The sequence below is a fragment of the Rousettus aegyptiacus genome, unplaced genomic scaffold (assembly GCF_014176215.1).
Source record: "Rousettus aegyptiacus isolate mRouAeg1 unplaced genomic scaffold, mRouAeg1.p scaffold_m13_p_8, whole genome shotgun sequence".
Lineage (NCBI taxonomy): Eukaryota > Metazoa > Chordata > Mammalia > Chiroptera > Pteropodidae > Rousettus > Rousettus aegyptiacus.
In genome coordinates this window covers 87,620,502-87,638,719 of record NW_023416311.1, presented here as the reverse complement: position 1 = coordinate 87,638,719, position 18,218 = coordinate 87,620,502, and the positions used below count along the sequence as shown (strand labels likewise).

The 18,218-nt window shown below is 42.8% G+C and overlaps 1 protein-coding gene across 1 annotated transcript; it reads left to right on the top strand.

Moving 5' to 3' along the window:
* Positions 1-420: 420 nt before the first annotated feature.
* On the top strand, positions 421-5,701 carry LOC107504487 (40S ribosomal protein S23-like). The gene is made up of 2 exons (XM_036226294.1): positions 421-493; positions 5,212-5,701. The coding sequence occupies exons 1-2, from the start codon at positions 421-423 to the stop codon at positions 5,652-5,654; spliced, it is 516 nt and encodes a 171-aa protein (XP_036082187.1). The 3' UTR covers positions 5,655-5,701.
* Positions 5,702-18,218: the final 12,517 nt, after the last annotated feature.

The window sequence follows — 18,218 nt, the reverse complement described above, 5'->3', positions numbered from 1 at the left end:
TCGATAAACACATCTTCCAGTTCATTTAGCATGATCCTGACCTCAAATATTAGAGATCCCACTGCACTCACACGAACACTGAATCTGAGCAAAGCGTGTGTTTTAACTTTTAGCTAAGAAAGCAAGGTCATGACAAATAGCTTTTAGAAGGCATTTTTTTTTTTTTTCCTATCAGAAAAGTGGTTTGAATACTGTCTCTGCCTTCCACCAGCTGGGTTACTGGGCAATTTGAGCTCTCTGAACAACAATCATCTCGTGAGTAAATGGAATAATGCTAGTCAACAAATAGGGTTGCGAGGAATAAATCAAGTTAGATAACCTACCCAAGGCTGCTATTACAATGCGTGTAGGACTTAAACAGACCTTCAACAAACGGCAGCTTTGACTGCTACTTGGGTGTTCAGAGAGCAGCCCACAGGCATGGGACACAGGCTTCAGGAGAAAGTTCCACTGGGGCGGTTGTGTAGAGGGATGCAGAAAGGCTCAGATACAGGTGAGTCCCTCTGCACTGCCCCAGAGAAGTTCAGGTGACCAGGCCAGGAGTGCTGGGAGGGGTGGAACTCTCCAAACAGCAGAAGGGTCTGGCCGCCAGTGGTGAATAGGAGAATCCATTGGGTGGGGTCCAGAGCCTGTGCCTTTCCTTCCTTCCTCATCTACTCTCTGCCCCTGACGTTGGTGACACTCATGTGCAGGGCACAGAGGCCTGTGGACACCTCAGGTATGGCCGAGTGCATTAAATTGGAAGAGAAGGACGTAGGAAGGGAGTGCGCTGGAAAGACCAATCAGCGGTGAGAGCTCAGAACAGCGCCTCCGCACAGGGCAGGAGACGCAGCTTTCATTCCGCCAACTAGAGCCAAAGGGCAATGATCTCTGGAGACAGAGACTTGTCCCCACCCTGCCTCAGGCACCATCATTCATCTACACGTGCAGTGTTTCAGAGTCCAGGCCTGCCGGAGGCCAAGACTCCAGGAATACAAGAAAGCCCAACCACCCTTGTCTCCACTGTTTAATCTTCACCTCACCCAGATGCTGGCTGATGCGACTCCTCCTCCCTTGCTTCATCTAGAATCAGGAGACACTAAAACCTTGGCATGTCGGGGGGCCTTAGACGTGACCAAATCCTCCAACTTGTACAGTGTTCTAGAAGTTTAGGAGACTTCCTCAGTCACACACCTAAGTGATGGCACAACTCAGACTTGAATGCACTGTTTTATTCTACTCCATTAAGCTCTATGTGGATGCTTGTGCTCCAAACCCCAGGGAAATATGATCATTCTCAGTGTCCTGCAGTGAACAAAGCCTGGAATCAGGCAGGCCTGGGTTCAGATCCAAGCTCTAATAGCTGAATGATCTGGCATGAGCAACTGAACTGCCCAGAACCTCAGCCTCATCATCATGAATTCCAGTAATAATCTACATAGGTTCCTATTTACTATGTTACTACATATAATATGTCTAGTGCATGCCCCCAACACTCATGCTGCTTGCTATTTTCATTAGTAAGTCATTGAACTTCAGATCGCTGGAGAAAGCTTGAGAGTCCAAGGACCGTGGGAAGGGGATCCTCCTGAGGAGGGGAAAACCAAGCCATTCACTTCCCATCTTTGTAATCCTGTCGAAACTCAAGATCACATGAGCAGTTGGGTGAAGGGTCAGAGGAGAACAGAGAGCTTAGACCTTCAAGTCCTTCTTAGCTGTTTTATCAAGGTCTCTCTCAAACATTTGAATTTCTTACTTAGCAGACTCAGGGGCAATCAGATGAGCACAGAAAGTGACTGACCGAGCTGTCCTCAGGATGAAAGCAGGATCCCTGGGCTGGCATCTTACCTGCTAGGACAGTAAAGTTCCAATAATCCTCCTACAATGACTCTCTTCTGGATGTTGTCTAAAGGGAGAATTGGAAGGGGGAAAAAATCATAAATTTTATTTTTAAGGACTAAAGCCAACTACTTAAAAATATGAGTGTTAAATCTAGAAATTCTGACTTCACTATAAAAATTGTGAATCCGGCACTTAGCTTTTCCAATGAGAAAGAAAAGATTAAGAAAGAGTAGAGAGAGTATCTGTCCTGATGCTGAGCTCTTCTGCAGGATACCCATATCTGGAGTCATTAGATGTCAGAAAGGAAAAAGACCTTTGTAGCCTGTGCTTAGTAAACTCTATCCTTGGGTCCATTTTTCCTGCTCCTAAGTGTAAAGTGTGTGTGTGTGTGTGTGTGTAGAGAAGCTGAGAAGGATTGTACTCAGGACTTTTCTGTTGCGAGACAAGCATGTGGTGTATACAGGCTCAGGAGTGCAGGTGAGAGGGGGGAGCTTTGGGGGCCAGAATGGGGAGGGGGTAGAGTGGAAAGCATAAAGATTAAAAATTTTTTGTATCTTAGATGTCAAAGCGAAGCTTGCTTATGATCTGCCGCCAGCTTAAGACCAGGCCCCGGCACAGGCAGCAGCATCGGACAGGCTCTGACACTGCAAAGTGAAATTTCAGTCTAGAAGTGCTTATTGGACAGTTTCCGTGTGGACTCCACCGGTAAGAGAGTTACCTCCAGTGCGGACTTGGCTACCAGCTCATCTCCCAGCGGTCAAGGCCCTAGCTAACTAGACAGTCAGACATTAGAAGGATGATCATTTTGAATTACTAGGGTCCTCGTCTTGATTTGGACCAAATGACCCACACTTCCAAGAAACAGAACAGTTATCTAAACCTGGACTCTTCATCTTGGTCTTCAGATACTAAAGTGCCACGTCCAGCGAACGGTAAATCCTGCCACGTCCAGCGCGGCCCTGGAAAATAAACCTGAGTGGGAACAGTGGGAGATGAGAAAAGAAAAAGGACAGATGCAGGGACCAGGCGGTCCGCTGCCCGCTGGTGACGGACGACGGCCCAGTTTATTGTTTGCAAGCTGCTTTTCTACAGGAACATACCGTTGAGGCTGTCATACGCAGTTTCTTTAGAGCATAGTGTCACTGTTTCTTCTGTTTCTCCAACACTACATATTCTCCTGGCCTTCAGCTTATTATCCATCTGCGGCTATATCCGTCCTATCTTGTCCTCCGGAGGAATTTGTGGAAGTGAAGTAACCCTTGGTTGCCTTCACCATCTGCAAGGACCTTGTCAGCTTACAAACCACTCTCCACACTAAAGTTTCCATGAAAGTAATAATAAAAGTCTAAGAAGTTTAAGATTCTATTTCAAAAACAAAACAAAAAACAAAACAAAAAAAAAACTGTCTTCATTTGCCTACTCTAATACTGTAAATACTCGCTAGACTCCCAAGTTTGTTTTTGTTTTTGTTTTCCTTTTGGCTAAAATTATGTCAATTAATTTTAGTAAAATAGGTAATTTGTGATTCACCAGGAAATCCAATTTGTCAAAAATCCAAACATAAAGTGGTTCCTTACATGATAAAAGTATTTACTTTTCATTTTACCAATATATTCAGTGTTTAATATTAGTGTTTTCTTACACATTTCACCTTAATCTTTTAATATATATTAAATCACAGTAAGTTTATAGCTATAGTTATGCCAGTTCTCTTGGAAACCGTGTTTTCAGTTAGGTTCTGACATGAACGTTTTTACAGACAGCTGTCTGGAAGACTAGCTGAATTTTAATGAAGAAAAAATCTAAGTCTAAAACTACCCTGTCTCTGCATGAGTAAATGGATGTTCTCCTCCACTTTTATAGTGATTTAAAAAAAAAAAAAATTACGTACATGGCCAGCCCAGGAGATTTCAGATTGTTCTTTGTACTTTGTTTACTAGCATTGACACATCAGCAAGCCGGAAATTGTCTTGAGTGGTAGCTTTGGTGTGCTACACGTCTGGGCTAATGACGACTGCAGTCAGGGTAAACAACCCTGTTTAAGTGGCGCCTTCCTATTCCCCAATGGCCTTGACCTGCCAAAGGAGCTAGATAGAGGCTTTGATTTCCCAGGACAGAGGAGGCCACATAGGGTGGATCTTTCCCTGAGAGGAAAAACCCTTGTGATGTTTTTAAATACATAACCTAGAAAACTCCTGTCTGGGAAGCAATGTTTTCTGTTAGGACCTATTATGCAGTTTGTTGTAAATGTATTTAGTAAAGAATTAAAGAAATGGTTCTTTTTTATCTTTTTTTTAATTTAATTAAGTATGATTGGGGCGACTGATTAATAAAATCAAATAAGTTTCAAGAGCATGTCATTCTCATATATATATATATATATATATATATATATATATATATATATATATATATATATATATGTTACATTGTGTGTTCACCACCCAAAGTTAGATTTCCTTCTGTCACAAAATATTTGACCCCTTTCACCCTATCTACCTCTGGTAACCATTTCCTTCTGGTAACCACTAATCCACGGTCCTCGTCCATGATGGTTCTTAATTAATCCAAAAGCACAGTAAGACAGAGTGTGTATGCAATGTCCCATGTACTTCATGGGATAGCAAAGAATCCTCGGTCTTTTCTGGGACTTCACAGTTTAATTCAACAGGATAATTGCTACGTAATTATCAAAACATGCTGATGTATTTAGGAGCCCCTTCAAACCAGACCCCTGGTTAAGCACTTGGTACCCAGACTTCATTTGAGAGATTACTCAGGAAGCAGGAGCAAGTGAGTGTGGAGAGTGAGAAAGGGAAGGCAGGAGGGTTTGTGCAGGGGGCATTAGTGGGGTCCCAGCCGTGGGCAACGGAGGCTCAGGTCTGCTGGGTCTCCTGAGTAGTGCGGGGTTTCTCACAATTGTTTACTCGAAAGACGGAAAAGGAAGTAAATGTTCCATGACATTCCTGTAAGGGTTGCCGCAGGGGCTTCAACCCTTTTGCACTTCTGAGCTGCACTTGCAAGAGCCAGACAAGCTCCCAGGGCATCGTAGAAGCAAGCCCAGGGGCAAAATGTGGAAAGTCACGAGGCAGGCGCTCAGCGAAAGTCGGACCTGTGCCTCACAGCTGCTGCTGAAATCCTAAGTGAGCTGAGAAGACGTGATGGCGGCCCAGAGCCCCTGTGGCCGATCCGCTCACGCACCTTTCATTTGCATTATGTACGTTCGGTGGATTCCTCAAGTTCTCTTTGGAGCATTTAGTGAATCTCTTTTGGTCAGGATATAATTTTCTGTGTGTGTCAGTCATCAGGGTTCTCAATAACTGCTCTTTATTCTTTAAAAAAAAAAATTTTTTTTCTAATGTTAAATGTAATGCTGCCTCTTTTGCTTAGGCCCGTGGTGCCGGCGTGGTCTTCGTACTGCCAGGAAGCCCCGGAGCCGTCGGCGAGATCAGAAGTGGCGTGATAAACAGTACAAGAAAGCCCATTTGGGCGCAGCCCGGAAGGCCAGACTTTTTGGAGGCACATCCCATGCAAAGGGAATTGTGCTGAGAAAAGTCCGGGTTGAAGCCAGACGCGCAAATCCTGCTGTCAGGAAGTGCGTCAGGGTCCAACTGATCAAGAATGGCAAAAAGATCACAGCCTTTGTACCCAATGATGGTTCTTTGAATTTTATTGAGGAAAATAATAAAGTTCTGGTTGCTGCATTTGGTCGCAAAGGTCATGCCGTGGGTGACATTACTGGAGTCTGCTTTAAGGTTGTCAAAGTAGCCAGCGTCTCTCTTTTGGCTTTATACGAAGGCAAGAAAGACCAAGATCATAAGTTTCAATGGTGAAAACACAGTAGTAATAAATTTTCATATGCCAAAAAAAAAAAAAAAAAGTAATGCTTGCTATACTCTATGCTCATTATAGTATCATTTAAACTCTCCACGACTTGGAACTAAACTAATCATCTGAAAATAAAAGAATGGTATCTGTGGTCTATAGCTGATAAATGGCCCCCAAAGAGCTCCAACTCCTGGTAGCCACATTCGCTTTTGTGTAGTCCTCTCCCACCGTGCCCCAGCGTGGGTTTGTAAGACCCATGGAATAAAGCAGAAATGGTTATATTTCACTTCTAAGATTAGGTGATTTAAAAATTACATTTTTTTCTCTCCCTCTCTCTCCCTTTGTGGATCGCTCACTCTGAGGGAAGCCACGTCTGCAGCAGCCCTACGGAGAGGCCCAGATGGTGAGGAACTGAAGCTTCCAGCCAGCAGCCACGTGAAAGAGTCTACAAGAGGTTCCCCTAGCCCGTCCAGTCTTCAAGGACTGCAGCTCCAGCTGACAGTTCGATGGCAACCTCATGACAGACCCTGGGCCAGAACCACCCAGCTAAGCCACTCTGAGATTCCTCACACTCAGAAACTGTGTGAGACAATATTTTTGCTTGTTTGTTTTAAGCTGCTAAACATTGGGTAATTTGCAATGCTGCCATAGGTAACTAATACATTGTCCATATAAAGTGGAATGTTATGTGGTAATAAAATGTCAGATTTTCAAAGAATACTTGATGACATGAAAAAGTGATGAGTGCACAACATTAAATGAAAACAGCCGGAAGCAGAACTATCTGTCGTGCGTGTTGCACATCTGTTGTTTATGTCTGATCAACAGAGGTCCTTGCCCTCCCTCTTCCACTGATAGAACTTCCCTTTCCTATGGGGAAGTGATTCCACGTGTTTCAAGTGGTGCTGACTTTAACCCGCATAAGCCAGAGAGGCAACTCAGAGCATATTTAAGTTCCTCCTTCCCTTGGCACATTAGGAAAGAAAGGCTAATGAAAAAAACTCCTAGATCTTTTCTTCCTAGAGTAGTACATAGAGAGAAAGACCATACTTTCCAAATAAAATTAAAGATGGTAAAGACATCAGACACCAGATTGCGTAGTTCTTAAAATCAGAGCCAATCTTTAACTTCTTCGTGGTGAATCAGTAAACTCTCTTTTTATTTAAGGTAATTGGGGTTAGCTTCTGTCATAAGTAATACACAATATTATGCCAAATTTTTATTAAAAGAAATTAATTAAATCATATGCAAACAGAGAAAATGGTAAGATCTACCAAATGTTAACCATGGTTTTATCTGGATTTGTGGTTTGCCGTTAAATTTCTGCTACATCGGAAATTTAACAACACGGATTCTTTGACTCACTAATTCTGGATTAGAGATCAGAAATATCCAAAACAAGATCTCCCAAAAAAATGATGGGCAAACAGCTTTAGAAACCACTGAGTCCAGGTGAGCCAATTATGGGTAAATATTTCTTTTCCTGTAATCACAGTCTCTAATTTTACAATGAACAAGTATTATTTGAGTAATGAGTACACTTCTTAAAAGTACAACTGTTAGTACTCTAGAAGCCAACTTAGAACACTAATTTTCACATTGACTTTAAGGGAAGATATTACTCAAGTTTCAACTAGGGTTTCAGGGTTACATTCATTTCTCTTCAAAATAGACTTTTAACCTTTAACACAATGCCCCCATTGCCCAGTTCAGTCAGTTTGCACATTGGGAGGAGACAGACATAAGGGCCAACATAGTGGAAAGATATAGAGCGGCAAAAGGAGAAGTAGATTCCTGAGAGGCTGGAGTGAGCCTTCAGGATGAGGCAGATGCTGAGGGCCCAGACATTAGGGGTACACATTCAATCCGGGGGGTGCAACGCCCAGAAGGCACCAAGGCACTTACTGGGGCACAAGCCTGTTGCCTGACTGTGCCCTAAAGGCTCTATGATGAGAGGAGGGTTGAGAACGGGCCTTCTGCACAGAACCTGGGGGAGCACCAGGGTTCTCTAGTAAGGGGGCTGGACTCTGGATAGTTGTTCAAGGGCAAGCTAGTAACCATAAAGCAGGTGCCTAGGTTTTAGAGCAAGTAGAGTCCTGGGTAAATTATAAATGTCATTCAGGCAAAGAGGGTTGGGCAAGATGCTGACCTACTACGAGACAGGGGCTTGGATTCAGGAACAAAACAGAAGCCTGGCAACAGGAACAGGGCACAATGTCTGAGCAGGACCAGCTTCCAGGCCAAAATGCAGCTGTGTCTAGGAATCCCAAAATTCCAAGGATAGTTTGGATTGACTGGGGTAAGCATGCATACATGGTTTAAATCATCAGGAACTAAAGGGCGCGGGAGGAAGGAAATGGACAGACAGTGGCAATGAAGCTACAGGGAGGTAGGATGGAGTGTGGTGCTGGGGCTCCAGTGGGCGGGGCTTACGCAGCAGCTGGTCACTCAGATGAGAAATGTAGAGAATTGGGGTTGGGAACATAACCAGAGGTAGGGAGCCTCTCAGCAGCAACCATGAGGCCTTAAATGATTTCCGTTTCCTTTAGGAGCAGCGATAGGGCCTCTTCAAATATAAAGGCCACTAAGTCCTGAGGCCACAGAAATACACGAGTTCCATAGGAGACCATCCATGTGGTTTTGAGTTGAGCTTACTGATCCAGCTGTCTTTGGAGTGTGCATGTGTCTCCTTTCGGGCTCCAGCACTGGTGAAGGGACAGAAATCTGTCTCCCCTGTGTCTAGTGGCTACATCTGAGGCTGCACTTCCATAAATCAAGACATGCAGATTCCCTTGGGGATTTCCAAGTCCCCAGATCAGGCATAGGCTGGATCCCTCACCTGCAGCCTACCTCTCTCCATTGCTGGGGTTACGGTAGGCCAGCCTACCCTCAGGCTCTAGGACTCACCATAGGCAGAGGGATTTAAGCATCTCTAGCTTAATAAACTGGGATTCTTCATATACTAACTCCCGAGGCTAGTGCCTAACCATGACTTATCCATAATCCCTGACTCCCTCCTCTGGTAACCTGACAGAGCCCCCTGATACCAGCTACCTGTCACCAACCTGGGCATCACCTTTGCCTACTTGTCAGAGCTCCCTGGTATTCCTGGACTTCCTGGGTTCCCCACTGCTTTGAGTAGCCCCATTTGCTTGTAGAGCTGGCCTTTACCCCAGTTCCAGAGACTGAGGGCACTCTCCAAGTGTGGGGCTCAAGTTTTAAATCCCAGGATGTTATAGTCTGTCCTAGCTCTCTGCAGTTAACTCGCCCATATAAAGAATTACTCTAAGAAATAACATACTAGTTAAATTCTATTTCTTAAACAAAATACAAAATATACAATAACAAATTTCACCCCTCCCCCTCACACTTGGGTTCTGCTTCCCAGATATAAGCATTTTAAAACCTTTCAGCTTTTATTCCTTCTGATGGTTGCCTCTATATCTAAATAGATTTATGATAAAGATTTTTGGGGAATGATGGACTTTAAACATCATTGATGCCTCTTCTGCACTACGGAGATTTAGCACATATATATCTACATCTTACCCATCCTAAACTTTCAGTAGTTACATAAGGATTTTTAGATCTTTTACTTAGTATCCACAACTTTAAATCATATAGTCTAACTATTATTATTTCAACCATCTAGAGTATATACAGAATTCCCAGGGTGAAAAATTAGGATATTAGAATTCCTACCCTTTTATTCCTACCTTCCCTTCTACCTCTAAATCTTTTACTAGAAGTACCTTCATTTTTTTTCATTATCAAACTCAACAATATTTAAATTGTGAACTTTTACAATGAGGAATCAAATGCCCTGCTGGTTAGTAGCAATCGACAGAAATAAAATGTTCAGGTGTGTGTTCACAGTGATAGTTAAGCGCTTTCTTCTCTCTGGTAAAGAATATGGTTCAGTTATTGGGGCAGAGTACATAAAAGAGAGAACCCAGGTCCCCAGGGCCTTTCTCACCTATCAAAATGTGGACGAGGTTCTCCTCAGGTCAGAGGAGCCTTCTCCCCCTGGGGCAGGTTTTTCTTTCTGAATTCCTTTAGGCAGTTAAGGGCAGTAAAAGGCACTTCTTGAGTCTTTTGTTTTTAAAAAAATAACTAGCTTAAAATAATCAATATCCTCAAAAGGCATTTTGGGGGATGGCAAACTCTGCTCTCCATCACTACTAGTAAAGGGACAAGGTTAAGCATGCTTCTGGTACTCACTATTTACTTTCGAGATTTGCATGGTCATTCCCTTAGGTATTGTTCTCCTCCTAATTCCCTGAGTAGTTCTTCACAAATTTGACTTACTGCAGTGACACCTGGGGTTGCAATTAAATCTAATGAGGCATTCCAGGAACTTCTCAAAAATTTTTTATCTCCGGTAGGTGTCAGCAAAGCTCTAAAACAGCATCTCCAGCTTTCCGGTGCATGTGAATCAATCTGGTTAAAATGCAAATTCTAATTCGGTAGGTCCCTGTGTCTAATTAGCTGCCAAGTGATGCCTTTGTAGGTGGTCCACAAAGTACATTTTGAATAGCAAGGCTCTAAAGCAAGGCTTCTCATCCTTGGCCACGGTACATTACAACCACCTGGGAAGATTTATGTCTGTCTCACCCTACCGCAAAACCTAAAAAATTATAAAGTAGATACATTGTTAATAACATTTTACTAATTAGTATGCTTTTAATTGGAAACATTTTCCCAAAGTTTTCTTTTATCACTAACACGTAACTTACATTACTATATACTTCCACCATCCTTACTCAGGGCGTGAGAAATCCGGCCTGGTCCAATTGCGCCACCTGGTGGCAGCATCAGGGAACTGTTTGACAGCCTTGAGACCAGCCACAGAAGTGGGGATCGTTACTTATTTTAACTCTTGTCTTCCTCTTCTAGGAGATCATGATTAGCTGTCTAGAGAATGAATCTGTGCTTAGATGGATTTGAACTTCTTCATACAAGTGAAGCGTGAAGACAGTTTCGTTTTCAAAGAAAAAAATAGGAAGCTCCATATTATTGTTTGGAAGCTGGATATATTGAGAAGGTATGAGTGGGTCTGAGTGGGAAAGGAATAAATAGTTTTAAGACACAAATTTATGCATCTTCTTAGATACCTTCAACTACCCCCTCACTTCTCCTTCTTGGTTGGTATGTTGCTTGGGTTTTGGGTGAAACACTGGCCCACCAAGTATGGGATCTAACATTCTAAAAAGGCTGGAAGACTGGGTAAAACAACCAAAATGTAAGAGTTTTCTCCCTGGGGGGTGACTCAGGGGGCCTGGGTTGGGTGCACAGGGCCAGCAACCTTGCAACAAAAGCAAGAAGCCACCGGGTGGGTGAGGAGCCCGACACCAGGAAGTCTGCCAGGGCCAGGAAACATTCTGCGTGACAATCAGTTTAATTTCCCTGGATAGATTGACTATATTCAGAACATTGCACTAGGAGATAATATTTCCTGCGTGTTGATTATCAACATTATAAAGGAAACTATCAAATAGAATGTTAAATTGAGAGCTCTATATAAATATTGTAACACAATCTAGATAAAACTAAACACATAGGAACACAGTTTTCAGGACTGTTTGCAGTCTGTCTAGGATAGAGACAATGTAAGAAGGATGAGAAAGGCTCTAGTGTTGAAAACAAGTGTCCTCTGCCTCTCTGCCTAACTCCATTCTCACTGGTACCATGCCAAAGCAAGCTACCACCTCTCTCATGGACCTATACAACAGCTAAATTCTTCCCCAGCACCCAAAGGGCGAATCTGAACACATCATCTGTTTTCTACACCACAAGCTGATCTTTTTGACAAAAACAATTCTATTTAGGTTACATTCTTATTCAAAACAAAACAAAACAAACCTTTTGTGTGTTTCCATTGTTCTTAGGATAAAATCTGAAATCCTTAATAAAACTTACAAGGCACTCCAATCTAGTTCCTGAGTGTCTCTCTAGCCTCTGTTTATGGCACTTTCCTACTTTTTCTCCAAGACTCATGTGCTTGATTTGTTTAAGTTCCTCTAATTAGCCAAATACACTTACGGGAGCTCTGTGGAAAGGGCTGTTCCTTTGCTTAGGGCTTCTTCCTTTTTCTCTTCATTTGCATTACTTCTTTTTTTTCCTTTGGGTCCCATCTTCAACATTACTTGACCTGAGAAGTCTTCCTTGACATCTGTGTGATTAGGTTGCCAAAGGTTTTGCCACACTGCTTTTTATAAAATGATGGTGCCGAGGTCTGAAAAATACTCAATCCAAGTAAATTCTTGCAAGATCCGAAGACCATATCCAGCTGGCTGTGGTACTGAGTCAAACCCAGACCTCAGCCCATCTATATCACTGGAAGTGATGCCACACCGTTTTCATGCCACACTGGGAATCTCCTTTCTTTAAAGGAGTTGTAAAATGTCTATTTGTGTCTTTTACATTTTTTATGGATTTATGAGAATATTTGAGGTTAAAAAATAATAAACTCTCCCAGTAGTCAGGGTGAGCCAGTGGTTGCTGCTTCCAGGTACAGATTTGGGAGCCATAGCAGGCAGCTAATAAAGAGAGTGAGAGGGCAGCTAAGTAGATATTACCTGATGAGCCACATCTCAAATATACTGTGCATGCCCCTGCATCTAGAGGGGGGCCGAACACTGTCCTAGGTCCTGGGGACAAAGTATTGAGTAAGACAGACAAGACATCTACTTTGTCAAGTTGACTTAAAAATGGGAGAGCCAATAAATATACAAATAATTAAGAATCAGGTAATGTTAAGTCAATGATGAAAATAAAGTAATGTGATAGGGATACTTTTGAGTGGACACTCAGTAAGAGCTCTTTGGAGAATTTATATTTCAACTGAGGTAAGCATACAACCCTGCCCAAGGGCTGACGATGTCTATATGAACAGAATTAGTTGTACAGTAAGTTACATGGCTAAATGTCAGCAGTTACTGCTCTGGAATAATAAATATATAAATCTAAAAAACTTCAGTCAGCCTTAGTCATAATTTTAAAAAATTATAGTTGTGATATTTGAGAAGAAACTTTATCAAGAAGAAAAGTATTTTGAAATTCCAATTTTATTCTTCTCCATAAGATAATGGGTAGATTAGGAAATATTTACTTCATGACCAGAGTTAAAAAGAAAAAAGCAATGTAGACAAGTTGAGAAAAATTCTTATTTAAAATTAAGTATATGTGGACTTTGTCTCTCGCTGTATCTAGCAAGAGGGAACCAGTAGCTTCCAGAAATACTCAACGGTTAACCATAAAGCTTTCATTTAATCTTCCAGAAATGTAACCTTTAATAGCAAAGCATGGGATGACCACAAAGTTTATAAAGCATTACATTGTTCACCTATAGATTATATGAGTCATAGGAAATTGAATCTGTTTAATTGCATCCTAAATCAGCTCACCAGTCTTGTGTTAAATGGCTGTGTGATGGACTCGTCTTTAGTTAGAAGACTTTCTGGGTCTAGCTTTCTCCTTGCAGACCTTCAGAAAACAAGCTATCTTCACAAAACCATACCTAAAAATGCCAAATCTGATTTCTTCTATATTATTCTCTCTATGTAATAAAGACTTGCTGTATAAAAATAATCCAGGAAACAAACATGGGACTGAACCAATAAGCATATAAAAAGGTGCTCAGATTCATTAGACATTAGGGAATTGCAAAGTAAAACCACAATTCTCTACTTCTACACATCCACCTAAATGCCTAAAATGAAAAAGACAGAAAATGCCTAAAATTGGCAAGAATGTGGACCAACCCAGATTCCCATACACTGCAGTTGGGACATAAGTTGGTATAATATTGTGGAAATCTGTTAGAAACTTCTGTGAGAACTAATAAAGCGAAACCTTATTAACAAGGAGTCGGGAGGCCTGCAGGGGGAACCGTCAAATAGTACTACTCACTGTCAATAACTACAGGAAGAACTGTCAATTACAGACCCAAATAGAAGAATCCAAAACTGGAAAGAATCATGAGTTGTAGGCCCCAACAAAACAAGATGTACGTTGTGTCTTGGACAGGAAATCCACCAGTGAGAAACCGTCATCACCCTAAACTCTTGCTTTTCTCTAACAGACTTTTATACAAAACAATCCCTCCTAACTTTCTCCTTTTTCCTCCATAAAATAGCATTCCTTTCCTTTGTTTGTCAGACTTACCTGTGGCCTTTGCTATAGCTTACCTGTCCTGAATTTCAATTCTTTACTGTTTCCGAACAAACCCATTTTTGCTGGTAAAAGAACTGACCATTGACAGAAAGAAATCTAACTATAGGAGGTGGACACACAGTGTCAATACATACATATGCCTTACTGTTAAAGTGTACAGCTGAAGCTTATCGGATTTTGTTAACCAATGTTACAATAAATAAACAAAAAAAAAACAAACAAATAAATAAATAAAAACTATTTTATTTTTAAGACCAATTTTCCTCAGGTTGAACATACAGGCTATATGACCCAACAAAAAATCTACTCCTAGTTATATAACCAACAAGAGTACATATTCGAGTTCAACTAAAGACATGTATAGTAAGTAATGTTCAAAGTAACACTATTCATGATAGCTCCAAACTGAAATTATGCCTATCAACTGTATAACTAATAAATTGTGAGCTAGTCACAAAGTCAAATACTATGCAGTAAGGAGAATGAACAAACCGCAGTTTCCTGCCTTTAGGGGAACGGAAATCTACTGAGCACTTCTCCATCTCAAAGGCCCGATCCACGCTCCACTGCCCACCCGCTCCCTGCAATCCGACAGTAAAAGGAAAAACGAAGGTAATCTTTTGTAAAATTTTATTGAAAAGCTTTAAAGTCATCTAGGAAAAGGAGGGATCAAAGAAAGACAAAGAAAGATCTGTTTGCCGGGGAGAGGGGTGTGGGGAGGGGAGACCCCTGGATCCTCCCCGTGGAGGGGTAGACCTGTGGCTCAGAGCCCTGCAGTCAGGCTCTGGACTTGAGCGCTGTGCACCCTGCTGCGCTGCGAGCAGCCCTCTCCTCGCCAGGCTGCTCACACCTCATAGTGGGAGCCTCTGGGGGAACTCTGCCTCTGCCGGGGGTGCATGAGGGTTCCCGCTGACGCCGGCCTCTGTCTCCTGGGAGGCGCCCAAGGCATCAGGCTCTCTGATTGTCCCGGGGCTCATATCCTCTGCAGGGTCAGCCTCTTCCTTGGCTGCCTTTGGATCCATCGGGGTCCAGGCTGTGGGCTGGGACTCAGGATGCTCTGCGCAGGGCTCACAGCTTTCCTTGAACAAATGTCCACATCCGGAGCAGTTCCTGCGTGACAGCCCACAAAAATGGTGGAGTGAGTCCACGAATTCCGGGCTGTGCTGAAAGGGGTCGCCCAGCCTGGGGTAGAAGGGCAGCGCCCATGGCCCTCGGGGTTCCTGAAGTAGCACTAGTGACTCCTGCGGCTCTGGCCCGTCTGCTGCAGAATTCCAAGCCCGCTTTCTACAGGAAAAGCATAGCTGTGCCATAGCTTCAATCTCCAGGCCTGAAGAAGCAACGTGTCTGGGCTAAGAGATAAAGTGAAGTTTGTTCTGGGCCTCTTCTGGTGACAGAAACCAAAAATGGACAGAGTGGTGGGTATTGGCATTACTCTTTGGTGACATTGATTCAAAATGCCAGAACTGATGGAATTGAGGGGGGAATTGGACTGTCCTGGATAATATTTTACTAAGTTGAATTGATTGTAGTATGGGTTAAAGCAGAAGCAGAGTTGGACAAACTTCAGCAGAAGACCTGGTAAAAAAAGGTCATTTAGATGCAGTTACAGCTTCTAACCATCTGGGAACGTCTGCTCTAGAGTGGTCATGTCGTCTATTTCTCATGGCCTCTCTTTCATGTTGGAATTGTCTGGCTTTATGGACGAGGTTCGGTTCCCAGTACCAGTTAGTGCCGAAGCAGGAATGGAATTCAGATTCGCAGGCAGCCTTATGCTAGGAAGAGGGAGCAGCCTCATATTTGGGGTGGGCAGTAGGGAGAGAGGAGAGAGAGGCAGGCAGAAAAACACTAATCTCTTTCTCTCTGAGGTTGACTACATCACATCTACCTATTTTCAATTTCTACTTTTAAACAACCCAAAGGCACTGATTTTTTTTTTTAAGTGTAAGTGAGCAAAAAGTACAAAATGATGGGCTCTGGGATTCAGACTATCTAAGCTCAAATATGGGTGCCAACGTTTGCAAACTCTGTGTCATCATTTCTAAAACCTTAGGCTTTTTTTCACCTGTAAAGTGAGGACAGTGAGAGTACCTGCCTCAGAAAGTTAATGTGGTTTAACAGGAAAAGTGCCAAAGTGCCTACTACAAAGAAATTGCTCAATTAATGACTATTGTTATTCTTTAAGGTAAAAACTTGCCATCAATGAAGAATAAATGCAAAAAAAGTGACTGTTAAAGAGCTTTAGTGTGTTCTTGCCATGAAAGGATAATTTTGACTCATTAAATCAAAAATACTGTAAAATTACTTTATAATTCTTATACTTGTAGTCAATTTCTGATCCCGTTTTCAGAAACATTGGTGGAAACAAATATTTTCCTCTGTCTAGTGTAACGATTGACCATGTCTTTTTTGCTATGTGTAATAGACTAATGTTGTTCATTAGACACAGTCTAATTCAGCTAACAGACATTGAGAGTCTGCTTTGTGCTAGGCAGTATGTGGAATGCTGGGCACACAAAAAAATGAATGAGGCTCAGATCCCATGTTCCATACCCTCTCAGTCTAGTTGGAGAGCCAACAAGAAACACCAGGACCCCAGAAGGTTGACAAACACCAGCAGGAACATGCTGAATGTTCACGATATCATCTATAATAGCTCATATTTTATAATGGTGTACTGAGGTGAAATAATAAAAGACATATTTTTAAACCCAAGAATTTAGAAAACAGAAGGAATCAGAGAGGGCGGTTTAGACCCCACAGTGTGGCAACAATTAGAAGTTTAGGCAATAGCAGCAGATGGGGAATTCTGGGGACCTTGGGAACAACAGGCTATATTTACACAGCCGAGTTGAGGCTGACAATGAGAGCTCTATGACAGAACAGTTCTGCTGGGGTGGGGGGTGGGTATCAAGGAGACCGACGTATAGAACGATATATTCCGATGACACAGCCATGGAGATCCTCTCTTCCGGGCAAGTGTGGATACCAAAAAACTGGGTATATCCCAATGCTGGCATATCACTCATACAAATTCAAGGGCAGGGGGAAGCCAGGGATCAGAAAGGAATGACTAGAACCAGAGCAGAGTGGCATATCTGTCAAATGGTTCAAAGAATACAGAATAGGAATAGTAAGAGAGGGGGAAGATGATGAAAGGAGCTAAGAGGAATCATTCATGAAAAGACTAGACCTTGAAGGGAAAGCTTGCCCAGCCCTTTCTCTGGCTAGTTCCCATTCGCCTGCAGATCGTTTTCCTTTACAAAGTGTTTATCAAACTTAGGGGACGTACGAATCAGTTAGAGATCTTGTCAAAAGGCAGATTGTGACTCAATAGTTCTGGAGCTGATGATTTGGCATTTCTAACGAGTTCCAGATGGTGGTGATGCTTTGTCTTCAAATTGGCTACACACTGGACCCACCTGTGGAGCTTTAAAGACAAACCAGTGCTCAGGCCTCACACCAATGCTCGAATCGTGGCGCATTGTGCCTGGGCATCCTCCAAATGACTCTAGCCTCAGCTAGGGCTGAGAACCACCACTCTAGAGAAAGACAGCGATTCCCAAGTCTCTCTACTTCCAGTATAAATGCTCCCCAACCTTTTTTCTCTTGCTCTACCATTGCTTTCTATGCTAGTTCTCCTAGAAGCCCCTACATCTCCCCTGCAAGATTAGCGACCCTCCCTCCGTTCTCAAACCATCATGGTTGGAAACAGGCTAGAAGCTAAGACAACCCTGTCCCTATTGTCTCCCCACCCCAACCCCACTCTACTTGCTAGATTTAATTAAGGGCCCCCTTACCCTTTGGGATGGCCCAGCGCTGACCCCAGCTCCCAACTTGCTCTTGCGCCTCAGCTCACTCTCCCATGAGCTCCCTGATGGAGGATAATAAGCTGCCACAGGTTCGTTCCCAATCACTTGAGCCCCAACCCTAATAACCTGATCCTATTCCAGTTCCTCACCTAATTCCTAGGTTCCTCCCAGGACTTGATTTGGTGCTCAGAGAATGAGATAATGAATGAGGAGCCAAGTGGTGTGGTGTACACCAAGAAGCCGTGGAACATCATCTCTGCTCCCCATGGAGCCGCCAGAAAAAAAAAAAAAAAGAAAACCTTTGAGGCATCTGGTCTCTTCCCAGAGTCAGATGATGGTGGTTGACGAGATAAAGCTGCCGGAGGGCAGAACCCTATCTGTATTGTTCTCCATTGTTTCCAACGACGCAGTGCCTGGTATGTGATGTGTAATTATGTGTGTATGTATAGGGATAAATGTTCATTTATTAGATTAGAGAACTGAATTTCTAATCTCTGACTCTCAACTGACTGAAAAACTAATGGTAGACGAGTGATGCTGAACCTTCGTTTTTACTTGTTTGTAGCAGAAGTCGTCAGATACAAA